Source organism: Homalodisca vitripennis, chromosome 5 (assembly GCF_021130785.1).
Source record: "Homalodisca vitripennis isolate AUS2020 chromosome 5, UT_GWSS_2.1, whole genome shotgun sequence".
Lineage (NCBI taxonomy): Eukaryota > Metazoa > Arthropoda > Insecta > Hemiptera > Cicadellidae > Homalodisca > Homalodisca vitripennis.
The window spans coordinates 116,764,782-116,779,916 of NC_060211.1; the positions used below are offsets into that span (position 1 = coordinate 116,764,782).

At 32.6% G+C, this 15,135-nt stretch overlaps 1 protein-coding gene across 2 annotated transcripts in view; it reads left to right on the forward strand.

Moving 5' to 3' along the window:
* LOC124362788 overlaps window positions 1-12,542 on the forward strand; it is a 33,833-nt gene extending 21,291 nt beyond the window's left edge. For both annotated transcript variants that reach the window (XM_046817576.1, XM_046817575.1), the window contains exons 4-6: window positions 3,159-3,325; window positions 8,516-8,651; window positions 12,196-12,542. In XM_046817576.1, coding sequence (XP_046673532.1) covers window positions 3,159-3,325; window positions 8,516-8,651; window positions 12,196-12,402 — 510 coding nt within the window. In that variant the 3' untranslated portion in view covers window positions 12,403-12,542. The remainder of the gene's footprint in view (window positions 1-3,158; window positions 3,326-8,515; window positions 8,652-12,195) is intronic.
* The last annotated feature ends 2,593 nt before the right edge of the window (window positions 12,543-15,135 follow it).

The window sequence follows — 15,135 nt, forward strand, 5'->3', positions numbered from 1 at the left end:
TGAAACGTGTAATGTATTTACGACTAGTTGATTTTCTTGAAACCCAATAAATATATTTGGACAGAGAACAGCATGGCTTCAGAGCTGGTAAGTCTGTCATAACTGCTGGGGACGGATTTTATTGAAACCATAGTGGACAATATTGATAAGGGGAATTATGTGGTTGGCATTTTTATGGATCTTACCAAGGCCTTTGATAGTGTATCACATGAATTATTAATAGAAATTTTAAAAAATATTGGTATTAAAGATGTTACATTAAACTGGTTTGCTTCTTATTTTTCAAATAGACCACAGTATGTTGACTTGCAGTTTGTAACCAAATTAAATCAAATCACTCATGCAAAATCTTCTTTAAAAATATCAAGGCATGGAGTGCCACAGGGTTCCATTCTGGGGCCAATTCTTTTCTTACTTTATATGTTGGGTTTGCCAAATGTTCTGACAAAGGATCAGAGCAAGCTGTGTCTATATGCAGATGACTCTAATTTAATAGTTGTGGTAAAAGTTTGAATGAAATAGAAATTGCAGGTAAAACGGAAACTCATGTGTATTAATAATTATTTTTGCAGTAAAAATTATTACTAAACTTTAATAAACAAATATGATCTCTTTCTGCACAAAACAAAATAGAAAAAAACTTATGCCAAACATAACAATAGACAATATACAAATTTTCTCAATTAACTAACACTAAAATTTTTAGGATTACTTCTAGACGAGATAACTTAACTTGGAACGAACATATTTTGGCTTTGCAAAAAAAGATTTCTTCCGGATTGTTTGCTCTTAAAACCATGTCAGAATATTGCTCAACTGAAAATTTTGAAAACCATTTATTATGCCCACATACATTCTCATATAAACTTTGGTGTTGTGTTGTACGGGGGGGGCCACTAGTAATTCAAATCTGTTATGCATTCTTCAACTTCAAAAAAAAGCAATTAGGATAATCATGAACTTAAAGGATGGGGAATCTGTGAAAGAGTATTTTTCAAAATTAGGAATTTTAACTATTTAATTTCGGAATGTATATACTGGAAACTGTTATGATGGTTAGATCAAATTTTGACAAATTACCCCGATTGGGGTCAAATCACAACTACTTTACTAGAAATAGAAATCAATTGGCAGTACATAAACATGCATTGGAATTTCATTATAAAAAACCTAGCTCTGCAGGTATTAAATTTATAAACCAAGTCCCTAGGAATTTATTTAACATAGAAAATGATTTATTGTTTAAAAAACATTTTAAAAGATTTTTGACAGATAAGGCTTTGTATTCATTTGGAGAATATATGGACACATAGGATATAATAAAATAAAAAATGTAAGATGATTCCATTCCTTATTTGTATAAATTCAAATGTAATTGTACAAATAATATGAATAAAGTTAATTTGAATTTGAATAACTAACTTCACTTCCATGATTTCTGTGTGACGGTGAAATTCAAATATTAGGGTTTTGAAACCTTTAATTATTATATGTGCAATGTCAATTTAGTAAATTCAAATAGATAAAACATTTGAATTTATGTATTAGATTGTGATTTATTTCAAAGTTCCAACATAAATGTTATTTTTAGTTTTAAATAGACTATTAGGCGATCGATTATTTTAAATAAAATGCTCGTGGGGTAGGGGGGGGAGACAGGTCCCGTTCGTCCCCCTTTGGTGCACCCCTGAATACTACACTATCGTAGGTAAGCCTGAAAGATGTGCATTTAAATTCTTAAACGCAAAAAGAAATGAAAGGCATAGGATATTCTGGAGCTACTTTTTATTCAATTATGTATTGGTGACTATTTACTGAGAACATCAATATGGGCCATGTCCTGTCACACAATAAACCAGCTCTAATTCAGTTATTTCTTGTTCAAAGTAAATAATTTTGTTGTAATTATATTTGTGATAAAATTCTCTAAATAATATTAATTCTTGAGTAAAATTGGTGTTTAAGATATTGAAAGTTAAAAAGTTTTAATGGTCCGCAATTTTAAAAATATTAAAGGTAATATATTTAACTCAGCAACTACCTTTGTTACCATAAACATTTGAGGCAATATATACAGGTTATACCGTAACTCTCTGGACAAAGAGAGTTCAAACTATTGCTCAAGTATGTAATGTATTGCTACAAACACATTTCACTGTATAAACATGAGATCTCTGGTGCTTAGTTTTCCTGTCTGTGCTTATTATAAAAATGTTAATATCTTAAAACTAGTAAATTAAATCCTACCAAATTTTAATTGTAATAAAGCCAATAACTACAAAAAAATATTTTATATTTAAGATTTTTTAAATGGTGGCTAATATAACTTTTTATCTTTGAATATATTAAAAGCACTGATTTTAGTAAAGAATTAGAAGAATAACATTTTTTAGTGAATTTTATCACAAATATAATAACACCAAATTTATTTAAATTGTATAATAAAGTAAAAGTAAAGTAAAGATGTCTTATTTTGCCAGGCGAAGTTAGGACTAAGAAGTCCTCTCTAACACTTAACCTGGGGACCAACGGCTTAAAGGTGACTTCCGAACCACCACCAATGGTTGGGCAGGCGGTCTGCTTGCAAGGACAGGATCGCTCAGCGGTCACCCATCCAAGCAGCAGCCACGCTCGACGTTGCTTAATCCAGTTATCTTTATCTGGTTGGTTCTTACAATAAAGAACTGAATTAGGTCAGATTTACTGTGACAAGACATGGCCCACACTAAAGGCATTTAGCGAATAGCCAACAATATAAAAATTGAATAAACGGTAGCTTGAGGCATTGTTGCTTTTTGTATTTTATGATATACAAGAATTTAAACACATTTCAGGGCTACTTAAGTAAGGATAGTTAAGAGTCAAATATTTGATATTCAATACATTTATTTTAAGATTTATTATTTTAGAACTCAGTTCTTTACTAAAATTAACTCATATGACAATCAGTTATCTTTCCCATAAAAACAGCTGATATATGCTGTTGCCGATTATTAAAAGATTGTTTTCTGAATATTACTGTAAGATTGTGCTAGTTGTTTATTATTTTTAATGTTAACCTAGTTAGAGTCACTTTAATTTGATTTCTTTTTGTTTTGTTTTTTTGTGACAATTACAAATAAAAGAATTTTATTATAATATGGAAATTGTTTGTGCAGGTGTTCAACTTCCATTCACTAGACAGCAAGGAACTGGTGACTGTCAATGTACAGCACATGGTAGATAGCTTGTGGGCAGATGACGAGTTGGCACAAATTCATCGACTGAAGGTGCAAGCAGATTCAGTTATTGATGCATTAGAATGTACCAACACCAGTCTCCATCGGTTTGTTTCTTTGTTTTTATTTAGAGAATTTTATTTAGTTTTAACAAATCTGGTATTATAATGAAATCGTCACCCTGTTTTGAGCACTTTACAAGCTGTTTTTTTAAATATTCAATTCATCAATACATACCTTTCCCAAATTATATATTACTATACATAGTTTTTTGTCAGAAAATATTGATTAAAGTAGAGAATGTGAAATAAAAACAAATCTGAGCTAAATTTCGTTTGTTTTGACGCTGCTCACTGAATTTCTAACAATCCCCCTTTTGGGATGGTAAGTTCAATTTCTTTTAAAACCCAAGATATACAAAATCACCAAAAAGTTATAAGAAACTAAATAGAACTATTTTTTCCTGATAATGAGTAGTATATGTTTATGGGAGGGAAGACAAGATTTGTTTTTATCTAGCAAAGCCACTTCTTGTACTTTCAGAAAAAATTCTTCTGTTCTAGTAGTCAGGGTTTTGGTATTTTTTCATGAAGACCCAAAATAACAATATTAAAAACAACAATTATTTCTTGCGTATATTTGTTATGACTGGATAATGAGCCCTCAGGTAACGTATATGAATTTATTTAAAAAAAAATGGATATTATAAAAGAGTAAGTCTCCGAAAATGTACTTAATTGCCTGTTTGAAATACGCTAGAAGCTCTTGAGTTTGTAGCAATAGAGAAAACATTTGGAGTGTTGATGTTGACAGTTTCTTTCTTATAGCTTTGCATACCAACCACTCAAATATTATATATTTTGACACTCTAGGGTTAATGAGACTTCAGAAAAAAAAACATTGTTCCTTGTTTTATTTTGTTTATTTACTAGTGCTCAAAATATTTTGATATTCAATGGAATCTTCTCTTTTAATTTATACCAAAAACATTGTGTTGTTCAGACCTTACAGTTGTTTTATTATTAATATAATGCACCGTCTACACGAAATGTGTTATGAATACAGAAAGCTTTATTCATAAACGTCAAGTTTAGAAACAGGTGTCAAATACAAAATAATATAAATGAAAATCAATACAATGTAATGGAAATCAATTGCCTTTAGTTCCTTGTAAGTTTTTAACAGTTGTTGCGACTATTTGCATGTTCAAGGAATTCACTGATTGTGTAAATTGATTTCTTCACAAGCCAGGAATACAGTCCTTTTTTTTTAGATTTTTTTTTTCAATTGTCTTGAGCTCAATAGGTTAGAGCATTATATAGTCTAGCTCCAGCATATGAGGGTTTCTTTGCGAACAGAGAGGCCCTGTGAGCAGGTAAGTTGTAGTCAAGTCCATGTCTTGTGGTTCGACCATGACGATTGTTTTTTGGCAAGTTTAACTTAGCAGCAAGCATGATGACTTCAAGTATGTAAAGAGATGTGATGGTCAGTAAATCTAGGTTTTTGTATGCATCTCTGCAGCTGTCCCGTGGTGCAATGTCAGCCATTATTCTTACTGCCCGTTTCTGAAGAACCATGACTGTTGAAGGTTGTTGTTTGAGGATGCTCCCCATAGCACAATTCCATATCGGGCCTGCTCTCAAATATTGCATGATAAGCTGTTCGGGTGGCTTCAGGGGGTACTTACAGATTTTATTCTTCTTAGGGCAAAACACTGCTGTGCTCAGCTGATGACACAAAGAATCAATATGAAAGCTCCAGGAGAGAGAGTTATCTAATGTCAGTCCAAGATGTTTTGTGTAGCAAGAAATTTCAAAGTCATGTGGGATTGTAATTTTGTCCTTGTTTTTTCCAAATATGATGTGTTGAGTTTTTGATTCATTGAAAAACTAGGTTGTTTTCTAAGCAATATTGATGGGCCATGCTAACGGAAATTGAAGGTGTCAATTTCAAGAAGCTCTGTCGATTTGTGAGAGGTGGTCAGAACAGTGTCATCTGCATACTTGGACTGGGTAGCAGTATGTGTCAATATAATTTGGTAAGTCACTGGTAAACAAGATAAACAAAACAGGGCCCAGCACCGAACCTTGAGGAACACCCCGAGTCATGGTTAGTGGTTGGGGACGTTGCTGTTTTGGTTATTCCATTAGTTGTGTGCTGTATTGTCACTATTTGTTTCCGGTCGCTTAAGCAGCTCTTAAACCATTGTAGTGCGTCACCTTAATGCCAAAAGAACTTATTTTAGCCAAGACCAAATGATGATCCAAACAGTCAAACGCTTTACTTAAGTCAAGAAAAGTAGTGGTGACATTGTTTCCTTCTTCAATGTTATTGATTATGTGCTCTATTAAATCAATAAGGGCAGTTGTGGTGGATCTTCAGCTAGAAAACCATGTTGTCTTTCTGTAAGAAGATTGTTGGTTAGTAAATGGTTTAGGAGAGCCTTTTCAGTACAATTTTTTCTAATACTTTTGAAAATGTTGACACAAGGGATATAGGCCTGAAATTCTGTAGCTCATGTTTGCTACCTTTTTTTATGTAAAGGGTTAGACTTTAGATAATTTCATTTTTGAAGGGAAGATTCCCTGAGTCAAAGACTTGTTTATTAAATTACTCAGCGGATGGCAAAGTTCGTAAACTGCATGTTTTAACCATCCTTGATGAAAACTTCATCTGCTCTGCAGAAGAGGAAGATTTTAAAGACTGAATAATTTTGAGCACCTCATCCGGGTTTGTCAACTGAAAAGTAGTTAATAAACAGTCGGTTTTGTTTAGATATGTTTAAATTAGTGGGTCTGTTTGGAGGGTTGTTATTTTTTAGTGTTTCTTCAGCAATCGATGTAAAGTATTCATTAAAAAGTCTTACTATTTGGTCAATATTGCTTATAGTGCCATCCCCCATGTTTAGCTCCCATGTACTGGTCTCTGACTGTTTTTTGGATGCCCGTTCACTGTTGATCACGTCCCAGATGGCTTTGGTTTTATTGCTATTTGTATTTATATGATCTTCATTCGCCATCCTCCTAAGGTCCCTTAGTTTTAAGTCATAGGCCTTTTTCTTTTGGATGAAATCTAGTTTATCTTCTGGCTTGTTACTTTTAACATATTTTTCTTGTGCCATCATAAATAGTTTTCTTACTTCTTCAGCTTCATGGTAAGATATATTTTTAAATTTCAGACATTTAGGCTTACACCTTGATGTTTTTAAGGGACATGTTATATCAAGAGCTGACGTAAAGGTGCTGATCAATTCTGAATAACTTTCCCCAGCTTGAGGTTCCTGGTAAAGCCTTTCCCAGGTTTGTAGTGCAAGTAATTCTTTTAGACTTGAGAGGTTCTTTGCATTTAGATGTCTCCTTGTCGATGTTGTTAGTTTTTTTGGGTAGAGTTAGAATATTTAATTTGGTGAGTTGTCCTGTGTGGTCAGAGAGGCCCGAGCAGAGTATGTCAACTTTAAGGCTGTTATGGTCAAGGTTGGTGCAGACCACGTCAATGGGATGAACTAGAACTGCTGGAGATTCTCGTTGGTGGGAGTTTTCAGTCTCGTTATCTCGTACGAAGCAAGGAAGTCATCAAGAGCCAACTTTTCTCTCCTTGAACTGTCTATGTTGAGATCACCGACTAGGCAAATACCACTATTATCATGAGGTATCCTGTTAAGAACGGTAGTCAGAGTGGCAAAGGTATGGTTTACAGATGCACTGGGTGGACGATATACCCCAAGAATGTAAATGTGCTTCTTGTTTGTTGTGCTTACTTTGATCCCTGACATTTATGTTAAATGTTATGATTATATTTACTGTATGATTATCTAAAAATTGCTCTGATAGCTTATGGTTGGTACCATGGTAACTAAAAGTCTACTCAATATCTGGAATTGCCCTCATCAGTAACTCAACTATATCCTTGCTCTCCAATCATATTGACAAATTTAATTTGTTGTTGCAGTTTTTTTTTATTTTGGTAGTATAATAACAAAATGTCAAAACAAAACATAAGACATACAAAATGTAAGATGGGTAAAAGGCAACAAAGCCAAATGATTTTAAACATTCTTCTCAGAAAGTTTTATAAACAAGGATATACTTTTTTAAATAAGAATATGGATCTACGAGAGGTTCCTGAAAAGTTCCTAGTATATCAACACTCACACTGTCAGTAACCCACTGTAATAATAGTGTTTCTTTTTCTGAAAAATAGGTATTTACAGCAGCCTTATTTCTTTCTTGTTTGGTCCATCCCCCTCAAGTCTCCCCTTGTGGTCCTTCTTAAGATTTTTGAATAGGAAGAAACTACTTGGGACCAGGTCTGGACTATACATAAGTGGGTGATCCAGTCCCTCAACTCCTATTTCAGGACTGCTATGCATCAAATATTTGCGGTGTGGATGGTAGTGTTGTACAGCAACAGAACTCCCTTGGTAATCTTCCCACTTCTCTTCACCAAGATTTCTTGTTTCAATTGTCTGATAAGATTTGTGTAGTATTTTCATCCATTGTTCTTCCTCTCAGTAAATTATCTACTGGGAAATTCCTTTAGAGTCCCAGAAATCTTGACCGTTAGCTAAGACTTACGGCCTCAAAAAATCATCTGAACTATGTATTTGCTACTGCTTATCAAAAGCTGTAGCATTTTCGGAATCCATTAGACCAAGATCTTTCTCATTAGTAAATAGTTATGGAGGATGATGTCAACTCTTTTTTTGTTAATGTCTAGAGATGATGCAATTTTGCAAATTGTTATTCTGTTATCTTTTCTGCACTCAGTACTTCTGCTGCAACCAGTAATTAATTACAGTTTCTGGTCTCAGATCACATTTTGAGAATTCTCTGCCGTTACAAAATAACTTACGCCAAAGCTTCATAGAAGCATGCTTACTTTACACATCCGTTACGGGAAAAAAATTTCTTTAGGTTATTTGCCTTGTTTAGTTAAAACTTGATGACAGCTTAATTTTCCTCAAGTTGGTTACACATCCCAGTCAGTAACAACGAACTAACTCTGTGAACTGAAAGTCACTAACTTATACATCCCACCAAATAAAATGTTGTTATTTCATACATGGCCAAAGACACAATTGTGCCAATCTTTAACTTCCTATTTATTATTCTTAAAGTGGTTACTTTACTTACATTACTTTCATCTGAAGTTCACTCAATTGGCCATGAGGTTAGTACTGATTTGAGTCATTGGGCTAATGTTTTCTCATTAACACATTCATGATGATTTGTACCCCATCGGGTACTTGCGATCTTTTACAACCGCCTTATTAGTGCAGACAATTTTTAATGTTTCAGGAAGTTGGAAATAGCTAAATGTAAAACAGAATATCTGGATGAAAAAGCCAATGAAATAGCAGCACAATCGATTGTATTCAGAGGCAAATTGGAGCAAGCAGAGAAGGAGTTGCAGATGCTGCACGTAGCTTCACAGGTATGTTACCTTTTACTTTAGAATTCCCATTCTAAAGATGTGTATGGATTAAGTAGTATTTTAATTAAAGCTGTTATTGATTATATAATTGAGCCTTTGACATATTCTATTAATTGTTGTGTATTGGAAGGGATTTTTCCAACATGTTTAAAAATTTTCAAAAGTTGTACCTGTGTATAAAAATGGCTCACTTGATTGTCCGAATAATTATAGGCCTATCTCATGTGTACCAGTCTTGTCTAAGGTAATTGAGAAATTACTTAAACATCAAATATGTATTCATTTTGAAAATCTCAAATTATTTAGTTCTAGTCAATTTGGTTACCGCACTGATTGTTCAACGGTTAAAGCTGTAAATACTCTTGTAAATAATGTTCTCTTAGCTTTGGAAAATAATTGTTGGGCTCAGATCACACTTTGTGATCTGAGCAAAGCATTTGATTGTGTTAGACCTGATATACTGGTGAACAAATTGGAATTCTATGGGTTTCGTGCAAAGAATTTGAACATGTTAAGGTCCTATCTTGCAAATCGCAAACAGGTTGTTATGGTTAATGGAGCTTATTCCCAAGTGGCTGATATAAATATAGGTGTGCCACAGGGATCTGTGTTGGGTCCTGTTTTGTTTATTATATTTATTAATGATTTAAGTTTTAATGTCTCTAGTTTTACTACTATATATGCTGATGATACCACTTGTTAAATAGTCACACAAATTTGCTTTACTTAAACAACTTGGTAGAGACTACAATGAATGAAACTGTTAACTGGTTTAATGTAAATGGTCTCTATTTAAAAACGCAGAAAAAACAAAACAAATGTTAATAACTCTTAAGAATATTAATAGGCCTATATTTGAATCTGAAGTTTTTGTTAAGTTATTGGGGATATTAGTGGACAAAGGCTATCTTGGAAACAACACATTGATTATGTATGCAAGAGATTATCTAGGGTTATTTACTTATTGTGTAATTTAAAAAAAATAGTATCACAAAGGTATATAAAAATGGCCTACTTTGCATTTTTTGAAAGTATTATTAGATATGGTTTAATAATTTGGGGTAATGGTACAGGCATTGATCAGGTGCTAGTAATCCAAAAGAAGGCTGTGAGAATTTTAGCGGATGCACCTGTGTTAGATCATTGTAAACCTTTGTTTGTAAATATTGGTGTTTTAACTGTTATAAATCTGTATATTTATGAGGTATTAGTAGATGTAAGAAAAAAGTCACACATGGTTTTGAAAAGAAATGATGTTCATCACTATAATACAAGAAATAAAGATAAGTTAAATGTAGATAGAGCTAGATTAGGTAAAACCATGAATTACCATACAACCTTAGGCATTAAAATGTTCAATTTGTTACCTTATGCTGTTCAAACTTTACCATGTCAAGTTTTTAATAATAAATTGTATTCTTGGCTAAAAAATAGACCTTTCTATAATATTAATGAATATTTTAGCTGTGAGATCGTTCATAAGGATTTTTAACTTTAGATTAGGCTAGTAATTTAAGCCTTAATATTTGACGAAGCCTATTGTAATTTTATTGAAAATTATTAATGGCCAATAAATTGTCTATTGTCTATTTACGTTTTTAATTTTTAACAGAACTATATTATTTTATTTTCCAACCATTTTTTATTTCTTAATGAAAATTTTGAAAAACACAATTCTTCCACAGTAGTTGTGAAATACATTGTAAATGTTCGTCTATTATTTATTGTTTTTTTGTGTGTGTGTGTTATGAAATTAATTTTAAAGCCTTGAAGATGAAAAGTAATATACAACAGATATTGCAATCTTGCAAAATAAACACTTTACATACATGTTGGTTCTGACAGGTGCTAGTCAGTGGCAGTGATTGAATACATGTTGGTTCTGACAGGTGCTAGTCAGTGGTAGTGATTGAATACATGTTGGTCCTAACAGGTGCTAGTCAGTGGCAGTGATTGAATACATGTTGGTTCTGACAGGTGCTAGTCAGTGGCAGTGATTAGATACTCACATTTGCTCATTCCAGGCTTCTTGTTGAATATTTCTTAAGTACCTTTTTTGTAAGGAATTAGTTGTCATTTTATAATGTAATATTTGCTTATTTGATGTAAGTCAAAATAGAGAGCTAACGGTTTTATATTAACTTGTTAGAAATTGCTTGTGTAATCGTTAAGCAGAAAGTGTGGATGATGAGATGCAGTTTTTATACTTATAGAGAAAATATGTTTTGTGTGGACCAAACATGCACTACTAATTATTTTCTAACACCTTAAATAAGATGAAAGGCAATGAGAATACCTCCAAATCCAAATATTATTCAAATTAAACTAAAGAACATGTACTATACATATAATTATGTATTAATTCCATACAAATATCAGCGTGACCTGCATTTTGGTACCGCGCGTCGGCCGTCACGAGACGGTACCGTAATGACGACATATGTTATTAAATATTTTTTAAACATTAGTATGTGCTCAAAAAATAAAGTTTATGTATTAAAACTAAACAAAAGATCATATACTATACATATAATTATGTATTAACCCCAGAAAAAGAATTTGAATAATACTGTACCCTTGCGCTTTTTTCATGTTTGCTAGGATTTGTGTAAGAACACATTTGTCGCATTTTACAAAAATCTACGTAAAACTTGAAAAAAGTAAGATAAATTAATGAAATAAAATTTTCCACTTAAAGAATTTAATTTCCTATACAATTACACCAAACATCATAGATTATAACTGTGTTTTGTACTAAAAAATTATTCTCGAAATTAAAAAGATCTTATATACTTTAGTGCTTATAAATTATAATATATTGCAGCCTGTTTCATTAGCTAAAAATCAATGGCTAAGTCAACCAAATGGCAATAAAAGTGAATGTTTTGTGAGAGTTTTACTAAACCCTTGTATTTTTTTTCGTATATTTAATTAGATTTATATAAGGAGGTTAGGCGCAAAAATATTGAGTGGCCAATGGGTTAACACCGCAAAAATATTTTTCTTGCCCTGGGTGTTAATGCTCCTCCTTAATTGCATATCTCATCATATTGAGAATTCTCTTGCATATCTGCCAAAAACATTGTTATTATAAAATCAATACTTTCAGTCTTGAATATCAACAGCTGCTTGCACGTTCTAGCAGGCACTCGTAACTCGTAGTCCTCAGGAGCGTAATAGCTGCCATCTCTTACAAGACTGAGACTGAATTTGTAACTGCTGTCCTGTTAGGCAATAAAAGGCTCGAGCATGGCCTGCCGTAAATCCATAAGTGTTCACTGATTTTAATCACCTAATTTTTGCAGATGTTTCAAAGTAAATAGTTTATTGACTAGCAATTACTTCAGCAGTATTATACCATTTACTTTATCACAAGTAATGACTTTTAAAATCATTATGTGGAGTCCCAAAATACGGATGATTAAGCTACACTGGATTTTCATAAACAGTGTACATATTTTCTCAATCAATACTCTATTTCAGTATTCAGTGTGTTAAACACTTATTATATACTGCATAACTGCAACACATTATTCTGTCCCAGATGCTAGAGAAGCCAAAATACAGCCTGGAGGAGATACAGAGCCTACACAAGGAGTTGAAGAAGGTAAAGGAAGATGTGGCATTTACTGGCACTAAACTTGACAAGTACAACCAATTGTCACTCAATGAGAAGGAAGCAGCCAAACAACTTGCCAAACTTGAGGAAGAGCTCAAGAATGTTAATAATGAAATAAAACAAAAACTATGACAGTTATTACAAAAATTATTAATAGTTTTTATGCTGTGCTGTTATATCTTCTTTTCAAGTTTAATTGCAAAAGTGCCAAACTAAGTGTAAAATATTTTATTTGGTTATTTTGTACGAATAAAAATATTTTATTGAACAAACTGGTTGGTGACTAATAACCTTATCCTGCAGCTTTAACTAAGACAGGTGAGAGCAAGCACTCAGTGCATGCTCTATGGTTTGATCGTCGCTAAATGATTAGTACTTTCCAAGAAATCCTCATTTGTCGTAAGTTTGAAGATACATGAAACAAGTGGTTCTGGCTGTTACAAAAGGCTAGTTCAAACTTCATATTATTAACTATCATTGCACAATTTTGTTTTCCATACTGTATATTGTTAATGTGATAAAATATTATTATGTAAGATTTGGTTTTGTTTCTGAATAACAACATTTTATTGAGCACTTTAACTTTCAGAGTATCTAGGTTGGATTCCAAGAATATCACCAGTGGTAAGATATTGCTGGCCTAAATATCACTTTATTTGCAAATGCAATTTAATTTATTAAAATTCAGACCAAAGAAAGAAATAGACTGGGCTTAGATGAGCGGCTAGTGAAGCTAGGTCAGGGTGGTTTCATCAATGAGTGGAGACAAACTACCAAGTGTCGAGCCAAAATATGACATGTTCGACATACATGTATATATTCTTGTATTAATTCAACTTTGCTGAACATTTCAATTAAATCTAATTAGAACTGATTGTACACAATATTACAAAACAAATATTCATTTTAAAATAGTTCAGCATCTAAAATATTTTAAATATATTAATTTATAATCGCTCTCAAGTCATATTTGGAATATTAATTCTTCAGATTTGAACTTGTGCGATTGTCCTCTTAGCTTGTGGGGCCACTATGGGTAGTCATAGGTGCTTTCTTTGTCAGGTTGGGACAACTATCAGTGTAAACTCACCTGAGTCAAGTGAGTGATCAGTATAGACCACACTTAACCCTCCAAGCGCTACTATCGCACTGTGCGATATGTTCGTTTTTGTTCAATTAGCGTAAAAAACGGTTTATTTAATTATTTTGTAATGTTCATAGTACAACATAGGAGAGATTTCTCTACACAATGGCTCCATTTTGTAAGCCTTTGAGTAGAATGAAAAATAACAGTCAGCTGATTTTGTCAGCTGTTGTCGCACTCACCAATCAGCTGGAGATGGTGCCCACAACCTGGTGTGAAACTATTTTGTGTGTGTTGTATGTTCTACTTCTCAAAAACAAACACCTAGTCGGTACTGGTGCCCTGGATGTGATTTTGGTGTTCATCCTGGTTGCTACAGTGCCTTAGTACACTTCAGGAGGCCTGTAGGGGGAGGCAGAAGAAAGAGGGTAGTGCAGCAATCGGAATCTGACGAAGTTTCTTTGGTCAAATGTAAATATGTATATAAACAAAAGGACCATAATAAGGTTTTTTTACTATTCATAATTATTATAACAGACATTTAGCTTTTGTGAAGTTATATGTACATACAAACCAATATTGTTTGAGAAGTGTTTACTTTGAATGTGTCCATTGTGCAAATTTTGGTGAGCGGAACATGTTTTTAGTTTTTATATTTTCTGTGTCTAGTTTTTGTTCAAAACGCTTTGAAGTAACTTTTTTATTGTTCACAATAAAATTTGAAACAATTTGTATATTTTGAAATATTTATAACCATGATTTAAACGCATTTACAACCTCACCATCTAAAAAAATATCATCTACTACTCATCAAGACTTCTTTTAGAGAAAAGTGGTGTGTTTTGAATTATCTTTATTTCCTAAAGCATTTTTTTCTGAAAAGAATGATATATATAACACATGATCTTTGAATGTATATTTGCATCTAACAAGTGGCTTTTAAGAAACCATTATTTTGCTTCAAAACAGTCCAGCACTTTTAAAGTGATTTAATTACCACTCGGAGGGTTAATTACTTGAGAAGTGCAAAGGGTTTAACTCTCAGTTGAACTTTGTCAACAAATCTTAAACACTAATTCAGATAATAGAATTTCCTTCCATTTTATTACTGATTAATCGCAACTGAACCTTTTTCTCAAGCCATCATTCCTCTTCACTCTTCCATATAAAACTAAAAAATTTTCACCAAGATGCACATTTGGCTCCAACTGCCTCATTAACATGGGACAACATACTCTAGTGTTGTGGACCCATTCCATCACAAATTACCTGTTTCTCGCTTTAAATTCAAAAATGAAATTTAAAATGTCTTTATATATTATTAGTTATAACAAAATTGTACAATATACAATTACAATTATTGTATACTGAGAATATTCCTAGTTTAGGGTAAGTTTGTTATTTTGATTGGATCACCAAACAATTTTTTTATAAAAGCATTTAAATATAAAGGCTATTCCAAAAGTAACAAATGCCCAAATCACATAAACGTAACACCCAAACAGATAAACATATTTTACATACATAAATTTGAGAACTACATATTTTCTCTACTTTGCTACATAGTTGTCATTAAGATTTAAGGACTTATCATCTTTTTGACTAACTTAGAAATGCCTTCCTCAAAACATTCTGTCACCCATCCCTTTAGCCAGTCAGTACCGGCTCCTTAGATTTTATAATGTCTATCACAATAGATTGTCAAACCGACGTGCTATGTTAAAACAAAATTTGAAATGGGAGAGGAATAATATGTAGGCTGCTGAATAAAACATCAGAAA